Here is a 17,569-nt window from a genome sequence, read left to right as displayed (position 1 = left end):
CATGGGACATGTAAGATATCATCATCCGGTTGTATGATACACTGTTCATGAACAATGCATCATACAACCGGATGATAACACCTCACATGTCCCATGCCTTGGGTCCCCTATTTAGGTCCCTGAGGCATTAATGCCACCTAATAATAGAGGATCGCAATCCTTTGAGCACCAACCTACAAGGCAATATATGATTATAATTATGTAAGGCACCTACAATTGATGCAACTCAGACGGACCTAAAATCAATAACCAGAAGAATAAACTGCTTCAAAGAATGTTTTTGTCTCTAATTATAATCGATACAAATAAAGCACAAAAACAGAAAAATGTCAAATGACCTGATACAATATTACATAGTTCTATCCAAGTCACAAAGTGACGCTAATTACTCTCGGAGGGGAAGAAATAAAGGATGAAAAAGGTTAAATGAAAAACGGCCCGAACTCAAATACAGAGAGGAACAAAAGAAACCCTTGAACAACTATTACAACAAACTCCGCCGCATGTCATGCCAAGCCCAAGGCAAATGAGTATCATGACGCCTAATATAAATTTATACATATGAGGAACTCAAAGAAATTCCATCGGTACCCACCCAAAATGGAAAGTAAAACAATGACGGTACTCTCTTCACATTAATTTGTACACAAACGGGTACAATATGTGATCTCACTGCACAAGTGGAGGATACATCTCGCTGGGCTGGTTGATTTTTCTTATTCCATAACCAGAGAGACTGGTCCATTTTTAGCTGTTAACAGGCAAAGAATAACGATATGCCACAAAATTACAACACAATAGCAGCATCTCTTTTGATGACTAGCCAAAGGGATTTCCTCCAGTGGAACCAAAAGAATTTGGGGTGTTCGGTAGAGAGTATCTGCCAGTTGGATGCTGGTCCATGCCTAAATTACCAAGCCCAGCATTTGGATTGGCTGGGCCTCCAGTACCTTGGTGTCTACAATTATAGGGAAGAAAACAACAATAAGCTCAGGGTAATGATAAGGAGTTGCTCTAGTACCCGAGAATTCTTCGAAATAGCATATCCAAAAATCAAAGTTACTTACTGTTGTACATATAATAGATGTCAGTTATATTTCTTAGAAACAGATTCCACGAAGACCCACTGGCTATTGTGATTTTGAAGATAAAAGGTTAAGAGGGCCACAATAGGGTGTTATTTGACAATAGGGTGTTATTTGACAACCTTGACAATCTTTGATATAGAATATCCAAACATCGAAGTTACTTTTATGTTGTACATGTCTGATGTCCTTTACATTTCTTAGAGAACAGATTTCCACATAAAAATACGAGCTATAGTGATTTTTTAGTAAAATACCAAAGCATCTTATGTTATCAAATTACAACGTGGACAGTACAAGTCAAAAGTTAACTTCGTTTCAGTGCAAGAAAGCAAGGTTTAATATCAAATTGCAACAAAAGCAAAGTGAAAAAGAGGTAAAAAGTGACCTTCTAGGAGAATTACTCTCTTGAGTAACTAGAATTTAAACAAAGAAAAAACAAACAGATCTGAATATATGTCACTTAACATTATTGTCTAACTCTTCCCATCCAAATAGGGTCAGCTATGTACTTGACATCAAACTTACCTTAGATAGTGCCAAAAATCCTACCAAGTTAACTATAAAGAAGAAGAGTTTGCTATAATCTTAAAAGATCACTAACCATCATCCATATTCTCCTGGAATAAGCAAAAGGTCTAGAAGGAGAGGAAAATGGTTGGTTTTGCTATAGGGATTACATCGAGTCAAAGGCACATCTAAGAGCCCCACGGTAGAATCAAGAGCATGGCACTTGGTGATGGAAAAGGTGAGCACAAAATTGCAAGCACTATTGTGATAATCTTGAAGAATCTTTTAGTAAAGAATTAGCCAGGGAACAATAGAGTGCATTATAGCACTTACCCCATCATAACCATATTATTATGCATCATCTGGGGCATGTCACCAGGAACCTGCTGCATCATGTATTGACCTGCTTTCAGCACTCATTAGCACCTCTATATATGGAGAATATTAAAAGAACCTAGTAACTAAAAGTTAGACTTACCTTGGGGCATAGCTGGTGAAAAAGGTGATTGCTGTGGGGAAACCCATTGAGCAGATGGATTCCCGAAGCTGGAGCTTCGAACTAAGGGTGAAGGTGCAGGCACATGTGGCAATGCTCCGTGCAGAGGGGCCATAGATGGAAACTGCATCAAAACAGAAAAGGAAAGCCATAAATTATGTACTGGCTATTGCTCACCTATATTTGCCATAGTAATGGGAAGCTCATGTGTCTGTTTTCTAAATTAGCATGTAAACGTAGTTAATTTGATGACAAAGGGGATGTGAGTAGCAGAACCCAAGCTGCTTGCTAATAATACTGGTAGCAATCCATCAAAAAACAGATAAGAGCACCAGTTATCAACAGCGTAACCATGTGGCACAAGTATTAAATGTATGACAATGCCAAAAGAAAACCAGTTTATTCTTCAGTAGATATACGATTCTGACTTCTGAGACATCTATCCTCCACTCCATGATCATCAGGGAGGAAAGGCGGAGAAATAGATTCTGGATGCTGCTAATTGAGAATCAACATAAAAAAATGTGTAGGAAAATCTAAGATAATTTTCAAAGAAACTTAAAAAAAACGCAAGATGCTAGGTATTGCAGGAAACTACCCTAAATTATTTTATTGGAGAAAACTACCACAAACTATTTTCAACAAGCTCCCATGTCTTAGCTGTTTTTAGGGGAAGTATCACGAGGTAAGCACGGCTTTCTTTGGGATTATTTGTCCTTTTACTTTATATACAACTACACTCACCCTAACCCCCTTGCCTGTGGCGTATTTTAGTATTTTTAGTAGCATCATAATGTCATTAAGGGAGTATTTGTTGATTCCAAATTTTTGGTGGCTTTCTCTAAATAAAAACAATGTTCAATATAATTCCTGCAAAACCTAATAGTTCATGATTTACCCATAATTCTCAAACCATAGAAATTCTCAATGTTGTATTGATTAGCTATTCCAATATAAACAAAATAAACCTGTACACCAACAAATCTCTTGCCAGTTCCAATTTTTAAAGACCGCAAACAACAGCGGACCATAATTAGTCATCCACACAGCATATAGAAACCTCACTGGTAGGATTAATTAAGAGACGAGTTATCATATATATCTTTCTAACGTTTCAGCATATGATGTCAATAAACCGTCAACAAGAAGACTATAAGCAAATCCACTGTAACCTACAGAAGCATGACAAAGTGGCTACTGTGATCTTTTGAAATTTCAACAAATGGCAGATGCATTTGAATGATTTAGATGTCAGCAGGACAGAGTAATCGTTATGCAACAGAGGAATAGTAATTTAGATCGTCATTGTTTGCCTAATACAAGAAAAAGGCAGTACAGAAAACATAGTAGACCTGACATGCTCTTCTAGGTCTTGATAACATAAGAACCTAGCGGTGTTCCACAGATGTCAATAAATACAATTATGTATCAGAATTTATACAGTTATATGGCGAGTTAAAAAAATATGATCTTAAACCAGTACATCTACATTCTGAATCAGAAAATTTATCTTTTAACTGGCAAAGACCTTTCCCTCTGACATCCACAGGATCTCAACAACTCACTTAGGGGCACAATGTTTCTTCAATTTTCAACTCATGAACAGCTAAAAGACAGGTGAAAAGAAATATATCAATGTTCTAAACTAACTTAGATCACGCAATATGAACTTACACCAAGACTACTAAAAAGTATACGCGCCATGCTATCAAGTATCTGTATGCCAGATGCAAAGACCATACAAAAACTATATGCAAATATATGAAAACCATACTACCATCAATGCTATCATATATATGTACGCCAGTCTCCAGATGATACACCATTCAAAAGTTATATAAGAAAGTATATGGAAAACCACACTTTGCCATCTGTACTTTTCAAGAAGGAGAATTATGCTGCTGCACATGCGGCCACTATATTGAATTATGCATACTATCACCGTAGAGACTGCACAATTAAGATAATCTATGCTAAATGAAAATAATAACAAGACTAGAAGAGAAATTGCTCATCAAGATCAATTTTGTGGTGCTATGAGAAAGGCATTCTATTTCATGCTACTGGCACAGCTGGGAATAAAGCATTTGAAGCTACAGGTCATGGATCTGGTCACAGAGATTCTAGTCAATATCAGTTGAAACAGCAAGCTAAAGATAACGGACAAGGGTCTTAGCAAGCACAAAAGCTTGGGTGGAGCAGGGTTGTTCCATTGTGATAGATGCATGGTCAAATAGGAAACATGGATAATCTGAAAAGGCACATATCTTCAAGTGCATGGATAAATGCATAATGAAAGTGGAAGAGAAGAATGTCTTGAAGTTCCAATAAACACATAAGAAACAGGCATATCCCATATATACTCAGAACCACATGAAAATGACAAGCTGCAAACAAATCAAGATTTAGGACTGAAAAAATATTGACATGCTTAAAAAAGTTTGTACTAGGCATATATAACCAAGGCCACAACCTAGCTAACATCACACAAGCATAAGGATGTAATAAGAAAGGTCGGATCACATCAACAAATTTCATCCTTTATCTACTTTTGAGATACATATATCAAATATATGTATTGGCTTTGAATCAAAATATGATGTCATTCTAGTTGTAAAAAACAACTTATGGTTGTATCTTAAAAGTTATAAACTATGCATCTTCTTCTTGTATCATCCTCCTTTCTTATTACATCCTTATGGTAGATATAAAAACAACTTATAGTAGCACGGACACGGATCCAACACGGCCATCCGACACGCCGACACGAGGCAGATCATAAAAAGAAGTACATAGGATACGTATGTCGACACGTGTGTCCGACACGGACACGACACGACACGGCTTCATGTTATGCGTGTCCGTGCTTCATAGCTCCTTGCATGTAGGGTGGGATTGAGCTGTCAGGCCCAGCTCTAAATACTTCGGATCTGGACTTAAGTTATCTGGGTCAGTTTTGAGCCTAAAACTCTCATCCGCATGTCAAAATAAAAAGAAATGTGCCCTTAAAAACATATATGAGATATTTTTATCTCTCTCCTTTGTTCAAAATTTAGTCTCATATCGAGTCTGTAATCTATATTCTATACACCCATTTTATATTTATCTTGGTTCTTCTTTTATATTTAATTCACATTCCCTTCTTATATCGACTCTAATCACGATAAATTCGATTGGTTGCAATGATCTATGTTAGGCTTTATTAGGGAGTATAGACTCTATTATTAGGCCATATAGGCAATACTATAAGACATGCTCACAAAGGTGGCCTTGGATAGGAAACATGAAGAGAAACGCGTTGGTCTTATACACTGTTTTAAAAAACTTCCGCCTAGTCCGCTTAGGCGTACGCCTAGGCCTAAGCGGTACCTAGGCCGTCTAGCTAGCGCCTAGCGCCTAGGCGGTATTTAGGCTGCCCACCTAGATTTTACGAGCGTTTAGGGGAGCATTATCTGCTTACGTGGATTGCACCCTGTAGAGCTTGATTGTGATTTTATGTGTCGTCGCCTACACGTCCTACAAACTCCATTAACCTTCAAATATGAACACCTTTACTACCTCCTCCGACCTTCAGCAAAACCTCATCGACCACCACTTAAATCAAGAAAGAAAAAAAACGCCCAGAAACCACTTAAGCGCCCGCCTAGGGGACTAAGTGCTGGGCGCCAAGCCCGACGCCTAGAAACGCCCAACGTTTAATGGAACATTGGTCTTATAGACTTTGTGCAGTCTCAAATAAGTTTGCTCAATTTCGAGTAGTACTCAAACTTAAGCACGTCACCAACCAATGGCGTAGATAAAATGGGATCATATAAGACAAATCCTGACGCCTTCTAACAAATCAAGATATCTTCCTAGTAGCATTATGTGCAATAGTTGACACCTGGCACGAGATGATAGGCATCTTGTTCCCGTTTTCTCTCATATAGTAATATGTATTATTAAATCTTGTCCTTCAAGAACAATTGTAATCCATTAGTTTTTTAGATCCTTTTAGTTGGTAATTTTTCTTCAACGTACAAAAACCTATTCTAAAATCACACAACATATTGACTGTCTATAGATAAATTTCCAAAGAATATAAACTTAATAAGGTACCCATAACTTTCTTTGTATATGCTAAATATACCTCAAAAATGAACTTGAGAATACCATAGCAAATGCAAGAAAGAAAAGAAAACATTGCATACCGTTGGAGCATGAGCTAAAGCAGGCTCACTGCCGGAATCAAAGGGGTTTGTAGATTTTGATGGATGAGGAAATGCAGTCATTGTTTGAGGCTGGAAAAATGAATAGATAACCATACAATATTAAATAAATAAACATGGCCTCATTGGGATAGAGTTAAAAAGGTAAAAACAAAACATGCCACAATTATTACCATTCTCATAGGATATTGCATCCCATACCCAATGCCAGGATAGGGACCCCTTTGCCAGCCTGGTACCGACATAGATGCTGAGGGATAAAGTGCAGTGAAAAGATCCTGCAGATTGAATAAGATCCATAAGTAATGGTAATAACAATGAGCACAGAGGGACTGGACAGTTGGCACTAAGACATTACTGCTGGGAGTTCTTTTCTTCCTGTAGGCTTAGCCTCCACAGAAGCAGGTTGTGAAGGAACTCCCGCATTTATTTCTTGACGAGGTGATATGCTGGCGACTTGAGATGAATGTCCACCTGAATTAGGCAAAGTTCCTTGTATGCTTGGTAATCCTGACGATCCCCAAGACTGGAGGAGTATGCCAATAGCATCAGTGTTACATTTTAATTATCAAGGAGAATCTTACACAAACAATGAAACAAATAAACTTGCCTGCCCTCCAGCAACATGTGCGTTGAAAGGTGGACTTGTAGGTTGACTGAGGTTAGATGGAAACAAAGAAGTCTGATGCTGCTGCATCGAGGGATATTGTCCTCCATTGGCACTGGGGGAGGTACCAACACCAGATATTGGCAGGGTAGACACGGAGACTGTCTGTGCAGGTCCAGGTGCTGATAATTGATTTAGCGCAGATTCCAGAGACCCTGGATTTGCACTGGCTTGAGATGCCGTTTGTTGGCCTGCATTATCAAAGAATGCCCAATTTCCACTACCAGAGGGTGGAGATGTGTTTTGCTGAATAGTAGGCTGCTCTTGTGCAGTGACAACAGGAGGCTCAGGATCCGCACCAAAATCTATCAAACTCCCTAAGTTAACCTTCTTCTGTTGCAATGAATTCTCATCACCAGATCCCGTGCTACTTAGGGATGAAGTTCTCTGCCATAAGCAAATGCCCATAAATTGATTGTACACTTTAAACTTCAGGAGTTTGAAATAAGGTTCAGGTAACGGTTCAACCGCACATGATGAGCTTTAAAATGGAATTGACTAAGCTTGTATTGAATGATATAGTAGAGTAGCAGACACCAAAACTATACGGCTTCAGGAAATGAAGCATTTTAAACATTAAAGCTAGTAGGAACAAAAGCTGGATTTTCTATAATTTTGCATATAAGTTCTGAGCAAATTCCAATACATTCATTTCGTGCCAAAATGAATGTGCTGGAATTTGCTCAGCACTGAAACAAAGATTTGATGACCCCAAACAGATTAACTTATGCTCATAGTTATTCACATGGTTTTTAGACACTCTTTGATTGATGTGTCAGGTCTGATCGGGGAAGATCCAAACATGCCACAGGTAAATTATCCGAAATAACTGAGACAAATTACCAAAAGCTGAAAAGGGAGAACTGAATTATGATACTGCTTCCAGTACTTGTAACTTAAGGAGTTTAGAACATAATTCACTTAACAATAGAAAGAAATTTGACAAATAAACGATTTAAAATGTAAAGGTAAAATAGACAAACCTCAGAAATCAAATAATTATAGGTGTTGATTATTGGTATCGATCAACTATAACAGCACTATGGACTAATAACTTGTAATCATACTCTAGTCAAGAAGTATAATGCAGGATAGTTACTTTCTTGACAATAGGCAATTCCGGATGTCAACAGCCACAAAGAAAGCCCCAAAAAAAAAGTATGCTTGCGTATCTCCCCTTTCTAACCCATATTTTACTTGAACTAATGAGGAAGCAAGAATGTTATCTTCCTAGTTAAAATGAACAGAAAGCTCTATATAATCTAAAGAATTCCAAAATAAAAATCATCCAGAATGAACCGATCGCCTTCTAGCGGTTATAACAAAAGAGTCTATCATGAATTCACTAGTGTCATGCAATTTTCACATGAATGAGACGATACCATGACAAAATGAGGAAGAAATAAGTCAAAGGACAAGTAACAATTTCCATGAAACACCATATAGAAACGTAAAATATCACCTTCAATTACCAATATGAACCTCACCTGTGGACGAGCAGACGTATCTGCAACCTTGGTATCATTGGCCTTAGCAGTGTTACCAACATTAAGTTGTGGAATGTCATCACCTAAAATATCCCTTACAGGACGAACCATGGGGGGGCTGGACACATCTTTCTGATGGATTGGTGATGATCCCTCTGGCTTAGGTGGAAGTCTTCGGTCTTCAAATCTGCTTATTTGGTTTCCAGTTCCATATTTATCATCTCGTACCCTGTCATCCACCACTTCAAATCGGCGAGGGCTTCTCTTGTTGCCACTTGAGTCATACCCAGGACTTCTTTCCCCATAAATATATCTAATATTTCTGTCACCATTTCTACCACCAGTACCAATGCGCTCGCTGTAACGGTCATCGTACGATGGACTTCTCGAGGCACTTCGATATGAATCTCCTCTTCTATTGTCATTAGAGTCATCCTGACTAGCCTGCAACATGCAAATATAAACCAATATTGACAATTAAGACAACATACGAGGCGAATGGTAAAATTCAAGTTCACAATATTGTTAGCAGAAAGCGCAAAAGCAATTTTTTTTAAGTTCACTTAAGCACTCAACAGCACCTTCCCCTGTAGTGGTCTGTCCATATTCCTTCCCCCAGAGAACCTCCGGTCCACATAAACATGCTTAATGAAGTCTCTGAGCCTATCAATATTACTGAGAAGGGAAAAAAATCAGCATTATAATTATGAAGATGATAAACCAGCAAAAATTCTGGTATCAGAAATAACCTGCTATCAGGAAATGAATTTCGTTGTGGATCCCACTCCTTAAAATAAATTTCTTTAGCTCTCTGTACAATGCATCCAACAATGTTAATGAGGCTGCATCTTCAATAAAATAAGATAACAAGAAGAAAAGAAGAATTTTCCACATGTTACCTCATTTCCCCCTTCTTGAAGAGCATCAACTTCTTGTGTAGTAAATTTAGCCATAGATATTGATTTCACTCTGTGACAGAATTCCCGACTAGGAGACAACAATGTAATGAGAACAGAAACTAATACAATAATACTTGAAAGTAAGAAGCTGAATAATCAAAACATCATAGTTCGAAGAGGAGGAACCTTTATCATAAATGAAGTGAAAAAACTACCTATATAAATGTACATAAAAATTCTCATTCTCATATAATTTACCACAAAAGACAATGAGAATAAATGGCCAGCCAAGAGAATGCAAATGGCAACTTTAAAGTCAAAAGGAGAAACAGAATGAATATGAATACTTACTGTAGTCCACTGCAATTCGTACAAATGAAGGTCCAGAAATTTGTGCATACATATTGTGGTCCCTGTTCACATGTGAAAATCATATTATAATAAGAAATTAAATTTATCTTTAGGAACATTATGGACTCTATATCAGAGAGGATACACACATTGATGAATTATAAGCAAAAGCGAAAGATTCTCTTTTAGTACAACAAATCATCAAAAAGAAACATAACAACACACTGTTTTAAAAAGTGGTCTGGGTGCCTGCCTCTAGGCAGTACCAAGACTGCCTAGCTAAGCTCATGGGGGGCCTAGCACTTAAATGGGCCACACTGCTTTAAAAAAATGCTTAAGCTCAAAGCACATGAAGAAAATGGGTTGAACAAAACGGATCAAACCAAATCCGAATTAGATAACATAAAGGCTAAGATTTTGAATCTTTAAGAAAACATTTTCCTCTTAGGTTGTCTTCTCTTAGCCTTCCTCTTCGCCTTTTCCTCTTCTGTTGTCTTCTCTTACCCTTCCTCTTCGCTTTTACAGCTATCATTTAGGGTCCCAACAACAGGGGCTAAGCCACCTCCAATTGTTGTCCACACTTTCAAGAAGTCTTTTTTTTTAATTTACGGGAAGTCTTGTTTACACAAATACTTACAAATTCATCTGTGTAACGATTTTCTTCCACTTTTTCTTTATCCTTTCTTCCTCTCACTTCATTTCCTATGCCTCTCATTGTGGCAAAAACCCATCTTAAAGAATGAAGCGAGAAAAAAAGCGCCTAGGCCCTGCTTAGACACCTGCCTAGATGCCTTGGCATTGGGGCTAGGTATGGCGCCTAACGTTTATGAAAACATTGACTTGCTCACTGGAACACTAAGCCATTTACCTTCCTGATTGAGCCATTATTTTGACTACGGTCAAAAAAGATGTGAATTTACAATGGAGTCCGAAGATAAAAAACCAATTTGTTTCTTCAACAATAGATTTACTGACATGACAACCAATCATCCAAGTTAACAATTTTAATACAAGATCTATGATATATCTTCAAATGTTAAAAGGAAATAAAAATGGGTAAGAAGAGCCTCTCCCTCCTCACGTATCAACTTGCCGATAGCTTGCCCAAATTGCTCAAACTTTTATACATGTTAATCCAAAAAAAGTTATACTCTCAATGTCAAGAAGCAGAACAAAGGATTAAATAAGGGAAATGAGTGGATAGTATCACAGTAGTCAGTAATATGTACTGTATGTTACCAGTTGGCAGAACTATCCAGTATGAGGTTTGGTAAAGGATCTTGATTTAATGAACAAGGAATCCAGTTCAAATTGTTATTCCACTTTATATTCTTCTAGGTTGAAAAAGGGTTCCTTGATAGCATAAAAGGAGGTTCATAGCGAAAATTGGCTAAGACTAAAAGCAAGGGTAACAGATGATCATAAAACCAATTTACACAGAGAGAGTTGAAGTTCTGCCAATCCAACTATTCGAGAGTCGGTGCACAGTATAATAGTACAGAAGAAAATATGATTATTTGTTGTAACAAAAAACGAAGTTAATGGAGTACTGTTGTCAGTCTTGGCCCAATTTGATCAGATTCAGAAAAGCACAGAAAATAAGGACGTATGTGGATTTAGATAAGTCTCCTTACGAGGGTTGATCTAAAAGAGTATTTTAGAAAAGATACTTTTAAATTTCAAATGCTTATAAACAATCTAAAATTTTGAAATAGACTTGGAGAAAGAATTTCAGATAAGGATAAATTTCACGAGACTACCTTGAAATTTCAGGCTATTTTTTAGGAACTACAATGAAATTTCCCCCAATGTAAGTACCACAAATGCATATACAATTTTTAGAAAAACGGCGTTGATTTTTCAGAAATTTAACTGAACTTTAAAGTTAAATGAACAAGAAATGTACATGGTATTCTTATAAAAATGACCTGAACTTCATAAATTGTTTCTTGAAATTTAGCCCTTAGACAATAATAAAACCATGAGAGAGAAGCTATAGATAACTAAGATAAGTTTCATGAGAGAAATGGAGACAAGTAACTCAATAAAAGAAAGATAATGGGAGATTTTCTAACAGAATAGGAAAGAAAGAGTGATGGGTGGATTTCTGCTCCAACGGATGCAAGAAGTCAAAAAGTCTAATTTCCCCAAGCAGTTTCTCAACTTCTCATAGAAATCTTTCTTCAAATCAGTTACAAGATATCCAAATTCGTTGTTGAATTACTAAGTTGCTTTAGAAGCGGTGAGCACGCTTGACCTCGACAATGTTAAACACGTCCAAAACTCCAACTCTATAACCTAAGTTAGACTTCATTCCCTAACTTTAGTCTATAACCTAAGTTAGACTTTTATTGCCAAAACTCCAGCTCTATGACTTTTATTCCCTAACTTTACTTGGTAGGATGCTGACTTGTTATCAAGCAATGCAAGAAAACTTTGCAGCAGCTAGGCATAAGGTTCAACTTGATGACTAGGTATAAAATCTTGCTAGCCTCAACTTAAGTCCAACACGAATCTCAAATATATTCCTTCAAAGTACTGTGGCTCAATACTGGACACCTTGTTCTTTTCTTCATGCATAGTTTGTCAAAGAGCTTGCTTGGAAAAAGGCCGCATAAAGGTTGCTATAACCATAGTTACTTTGGTGTTGTAGCATCTCTAAAAGACTTCCATACATTCCTTCTTATCGCCCCTTATTTATGTCTAAGCTAAATAACGAGAAAGATTTTTTATGAAAATCTTTTAAGTTAGCAAGGTAGAAATTTCATTCAACTGTCTCAAGGCTCATCTTCCTGTTAACCTAACTATCAATTTTTTTGCCATCCGTAAGCTTTGTTTTTCATATCTACCTATACACCAACCATCATTCTATTCCTCCTTTGCAATATGTTCAAACCACATCAGCTGTCCTCCCTACTTTGATGCTCAAATCTCAACTGAAATTAAGCCACTCAATTTATACTCTATGATTTAGACTGCAATGCCCCTCATTAATCTTAAAGTTCACATTTCAACTAAACTGAAATTTTAAGGTTGAAGCTTATTCATCTCTAAAGACTTTAGTAATACTTGATTACTTTCATAAGTTCCTATTAGTTAGATGGCTGCTTTCCTTCGACTTTTCTTTTTTTTCACTGTTTTCAAGAACTATGTTTTTCTTCTACTGAATTTCTGCCCTCAAGTCTAAGCCAATGCCCGTGTCCTAGCTCCCACCTCCCTTTCCAAAAAACGGGCAAAACCTAAAAGAAATTTTGATGCATTAGAACTGAAATAAATTAGACCCACGCTTGAAGTTTGAATCGCTTCTCAATCAGCCAATTAGCAGTCTCACCAGCTAGTACATTTTAATTGATTCATTCAATAATTTTGAAACTTAAGGACGTAAATAAAGTAATATGCCCCTTTTGAAGCTTATCTCCTTCTACGTTAAAGTAAACAGAACGATATTTCTGTAATGTCTGTTTATCAAGGACTTATATTTAGCAAGCATGAAGTAAGACAACTTTATCCAGACAATTTAAAGCTGTAGAACTTAATAGAAATATAGAATTAAACAAATTAGGCAAGAAAGTTAATATCTACTAAAAAAATTAAAACTTACTAGATTATTGCAATTAATGCATCTCTTATTCGCCGGAAGCTTCATAAGCCCTCGGATAATCTTCTCGTTTCTCTCATCCTCCTTCATTCGACTACCCATTTTATCCTCAAATTCTCTCCTTTCTTCACCAAATTATCAAAATTACAGTCAGGATCCAGATCTAAATATCAAAATAATAGCAAAAATCAATACTTATGTACTCGATCGCTATAAATCACAGCACAAGGCTACAAATGGGGCTAAACTTCCAATTGTAATTGTAACTCTGAAAACCTAATAAATTGCTGCCAAGATCTAAGCTTCAATTCAAAGAAAATAAACCCTAGAATGAGTCCAAGGCAAAACCAGAACAGTAACTCACCTATTCAAACTGAGGTCCAGATTTCGAGACGAGGAATCAAACGAATTCTGGAAAAATCCAACTCAGGCGATCTTGAAACAACGTACGGATCCGAAGAATTTAGGGTTCTGATTAACTCCTATTTAGGGTTTCAAGAAGCCGAAGAATTTTATACAGCAAAAAGAAGTTTTCGCCTCTCTAAATTCTCTTTTCCATTCTCATGGACGAGGAGCCGAAAAGGAAAAATAACCTCCCTTCTATTTTTCTCGACCTTTTTGTTTTTTATTGGTTTTTGCCTATTTGAGCCCCTTTCCATTTTTATTATTATGAACTAGCCCCTCAAATCATGAAATTGCTACTAGGTCCCCGATTCTTGTCCGCTACTAGAGAATTACTCCCTGAAATCATTGTAGTACTCGCTCCCTATATTCTTACAAGTAGTTTCAAATTACTTCCTGCAGTTAGGGATGCAAAACAATGCTAGTATTTCAAAATATCTATGTTTGCATATGTTAGGATACAAATAAAAATAGAAATACGTAGATATGACAGAACATGAATACATATACAAATATAAGAAGTTTAATGTTCAGATCCGTAGCTGACCATTCGAATATATGTATTAATCATATAACTCTAATTGTTTTGACCATTGGATTAGTGTATTTAAAACTTACTTTGATGATCTGAGGTTCATCTTAACCTTTTCATATATATTGAAAATAATAATGGACTTACATTTAAGAAATTTATTTTAATTAATCATCTCTCGGTACATATTAATGTCATTCTTATGTCTTCTCCTTGTATCCGCTTTGTACATGTGTATATTTTCTTTATATGGATTGTATTCGTATTCAATTTTGGTCGATATGAATATGAATTTCTCTGTGGAGACATATATGTATTTATATCCATATTAATGACTCGTAATAAACAAATATAAATATGATAATAATCATTTGCGACCCTTATCCAATCCGCTTGCACTCCTACCTCGAATCAAAAATAATACACGAAGGAGGACACGTGAGCAATTTGAATGATTTATAGGACTAATCTCAAAATGTAATTCTTAAAGGACTAATATCGAAGACCCCTCTTTTATTTCTGTTCATTTGCCGTAAAATTTTCCGATTTACTAACTGGACGATGGTTTGTCGTCGATCAATCGATTACATATTTTCTGATGACCACTGTATTAATGGATTTTAATCGAACAGACAAGAACTACCGAATACTTAAATCAAGGGTTCAGAATGGACAATACCCGTAAATTTGATGTAGGGACTCACACTTAGAAAGTGATGTTAGTCGATAGCAGCATCGAGATATCGGTGGGCTTGTTCGTCAATTCCGATTAGCGCGTGTCAGGCTGCCAATACAGGTCTCCGTGATGGTACAGCTGGCGCTGAATATTCGTGTCTAGAATCATTGAGGCTACAACACAGATTAGAGAGTTATAGGCAATAAAAATTGTCTTTAATCATTATCACAGAAGTTCAGAACAAAACTGCTAAAAACTCACCCGAAATAACAAAAAGGGGAAAAACACTGATAAAAAGGGGGAAAACGCAGATATCTCCCAAACCGTAAGGAATTTGGCGAAACAGAGGAAGCGAACCGAAGCCTTTGGCTCGGTTCAGATGGCTCCGTCTCGTCGAGATAGGCGATTTTCATATATAATTCGTCCAATTCTGACTTACGGTTTGAAAGTTACGGCCTATTCTTCGATCCATGCTCAGGAGCTCGCCTGCAGCTCGAATTTCGCCTGCACGATCAAGCTTGCCTGCAGACCCAAGTCTGCCTGCACACCCGAGCTCGTCTGCAGACCCAGCTCGCCTTCAAGCTCGCCTGCAGACCAAAGTTTGCCTGCAGTCACAAGCTCGCCTGCAGACCCAGCTCGCCTGCAAACTCGCCTGCAGACCCAGCTTGCCTGCAAGCTCGCCTGCAGACCCAAGTCTGCCTGTAGTCCCAAGCTCGCCTGCAGGCTCAGCTCGCCTGCAAGCTCGCCTGCAGACCCAAGTCTGCCTGCAGTCCCAAGCTCGCATGCAGACCCAAGCTGGCTGACAGGACCCCCTAAGTGGTCACATCCCACAGCTAGGGCGGCTGGCTCCCTCACCTCCATCAGTGGTCAAATTTCACAAATTAAGGGAGAAAGCATGGCGTTCCTCACCTAGCAAGAATAGGGTGGCTGACAGGACCCCCTAAGTGGTCACATCCCACAGCTAGGGCGGCTGGCTCCCTCACCTCTATTAGTGGTCAAATCTCACGAATCAAGGGATGGCCCATGCCATCCCTTGCCTATTAAAACCCATCTTCAGCCAGCATGAAGAGGGGGATTTGGCTGTTACATATTCTGCTGGCTAATCTCCCAAATGTTGAACCTGGACTTTTGCCAAAGGCTCCCTCATTTGAGAACTGAAGCTCCGGCAGCAACTTCGATCGGATCGTCCAAGGGAAGCAGTCTCGGTGCGAGAACCGAGGGAGGCGTCCTATCGCTACTAAAGACCTCACGTTAAACAAGGAGGGCATTCCCTCCGTTTCTGTTGTAACTTTGATTCATTAGTTTGTAATAAGCTATTCTTATCAATACAAACGAGATCCCTATTTTCGGGAGATCAAAATTTACACCTACGGAAGATGGCGACCACAGTAGGAGAATCCGTTCATTCAGATGAATTGGTGGTGGCGCAGTTTGACGAAGTTGCTGCAGGCACTACGGTTGAGTCCCTTGTGATCAAATTCGAGGGTTACTTACAATCATCCTCTTCTGGCGGCAATACATCTCGCGATGACTAAAGAGTCGTGCGGGTGGCCCAACCCCAAGAGGCCGAGGCAAGCAAGCCTGAGGGATCTACCCAAGCCGAGGCAGGGGGTTCTTTTCCCCCCAAACCAGTTGAGGCCGAGCCAAGATTCGAGAATGCAGGTCTAGGGGCTGCTGAGTGGGTCAATGAACGATCCTCGCAGACCCCTGTGCAAAAGGAATCAACCATTCGTGTCGACGCAGACTACGCCTCCGTCGTCGACATGAACGCTCCTCGTTCAAAAAGATCCAAACAGCGGCGATGAAAAGCTCTCGCTCGTCTCGAGGCACAATCCCTCATCCCCCACGACAGCCTGAATTATTATTCAGGCTTGAGGCGGCGAGCCTAGCAGTTTAGGCGAGCCCATCTCTTTGAGCCAGGTTCCCAGTTTCGGCGAACCACTCAAATCAGGAGAGCCTAATGGTTTAGACAAACACCACTTCTTGAGCCAGGTTTCCATTTTTGGCGAACCGCTCAAATCGGGCGAGCCTAGCAGTTTAGGCGAGACCAACCTCTTGAGCCAGGTTCCCAGTTTTCGCGAACCTCTCAAATCGTGCGAGCCTAGCAGTTTAGGCGAGCCCCACTCTGTGAGTAAGGTGCTCAATTTTGGTGAACCAAGGGCACCTGGCGAACTCTCTCAATTCGAGGCAGGCACGCGAGTGTGCACATGACCGACAATCCCTGTCAAGTTAACACTACACCTCTGACACTCCCCCGCCAATCCTCTTCAATAGGACGGCAGGCCCACAAAGTCGCTCCAATCGCGACAAATCTCGTCATGTTAACACTACACCTCTGACAATTTCCCGTCGATCCTCTTCAATAGGACGACTGGCCCACAAAGCAATCACGTTAACAATCACCTCTGATAGTTCTCTTGCACTCCAACTGGTGCATGACTGCTCCTACACTCCGACAAGTACACGAGTATAAACTGCTTCTTTTGATCCTCCAACTGGTATAAGAGGCTAAACTATTCCCTACATAATAACGTCGGATTGGAGCCCCCTCCACTTCGCCTAGTACGGGCGAACCACTCAAATCAGGCGAGCCTAACAGTTTAGGCGAGCTCCACTTCTTGAGCCAGGTTCCCAGTACGGGCGAACCGCTCAAATCAG

General features: G+C 38.8%; 1 protein-coding gene across 2 annotated transcripts; it reads right to left on the bottom strand.

Moving 5' to 3' along the window:
• Positions 247–13,893, bottom strand: LOC109827179 (probable ADP-ribosylation factor GTPase-activating protein AGD14). Of its 2 annotated transcripts, none has more exons than XM_020394156.1 (14): positions 13,666–13,893; positions 13,305–13,464; positions 9,704–9,765; positions 9,353–9,440; positions 9,203–9,264; positions 9,035–9,128; positions 8,454–8,897; positions 6,910–7,353; positions 6,658–6,825; positions 6,473–6,577; positions 6,282–6,371; positions 2,074–2,215; positions 1,929–1,998; positions 247–958 (listed from the first exon to the last, which is right to left on the bottom strand). In XM_020394156.1, exons 2-14 carry the CDS (start codon positions 13,401–13,403, stop codon positions 820–822), a joined length of 2,007 nt encoding a protein of 668 aa, XP_020249745.1. In that variant the 5' UTR covers positions 13,404–13,464; positions 13,666–13,893; the 3' UTR covers positions 247–819. The 2 variants fall into 2 exon arrangements, with proteins under 2 accessions (XP_020249745.1, XP_020249739.1); XM_020394150.1 differs by having other exon boundaries at positions 13,305–13,426.

This window comes from Asparagus officinalis, chromosome 1, assembly GCF_001876935.1.
Source record: "Asparagus officinalis chromosome 1, Aspof.V1, whole genome shotgun sequence".
NCBI classification, from domain to species: Eukaryota; Viridiplantae; Streptophyta; class Magnoliopsida; order Asparagales; family Asparagaceae; genus Asparagus; species Asparagus officinalis.
This window is presented reverse-complemented; position numbering and strand designations above follow the sequence as displayed.

Excerpts from the sequence above, each read along its gene's own strand:
- LOC109827179 (XM_020394156.1), bottom strand. The coding sequence starts at position 13,403 with ATGGGTAGTCGAATGAAGGAGGATGAGAGAAACGAGAAGATTATCCGA. Across the intron at positions 9,766-13,304 it reads GCATTAATTGCAATAATCTA|GGACCACAATATGTATGCAC; the intron begins GTAAGTTTTAAT and ends ACATGTGAACAG. Across the intron at positions 8,898-9,034 it reads ACAGACCACTACAGGGGAAG|GCTAGTCAGGATGACTCTAA; the intron begins GTGCTGTTGAGT and ends TGCATGTTGCAG.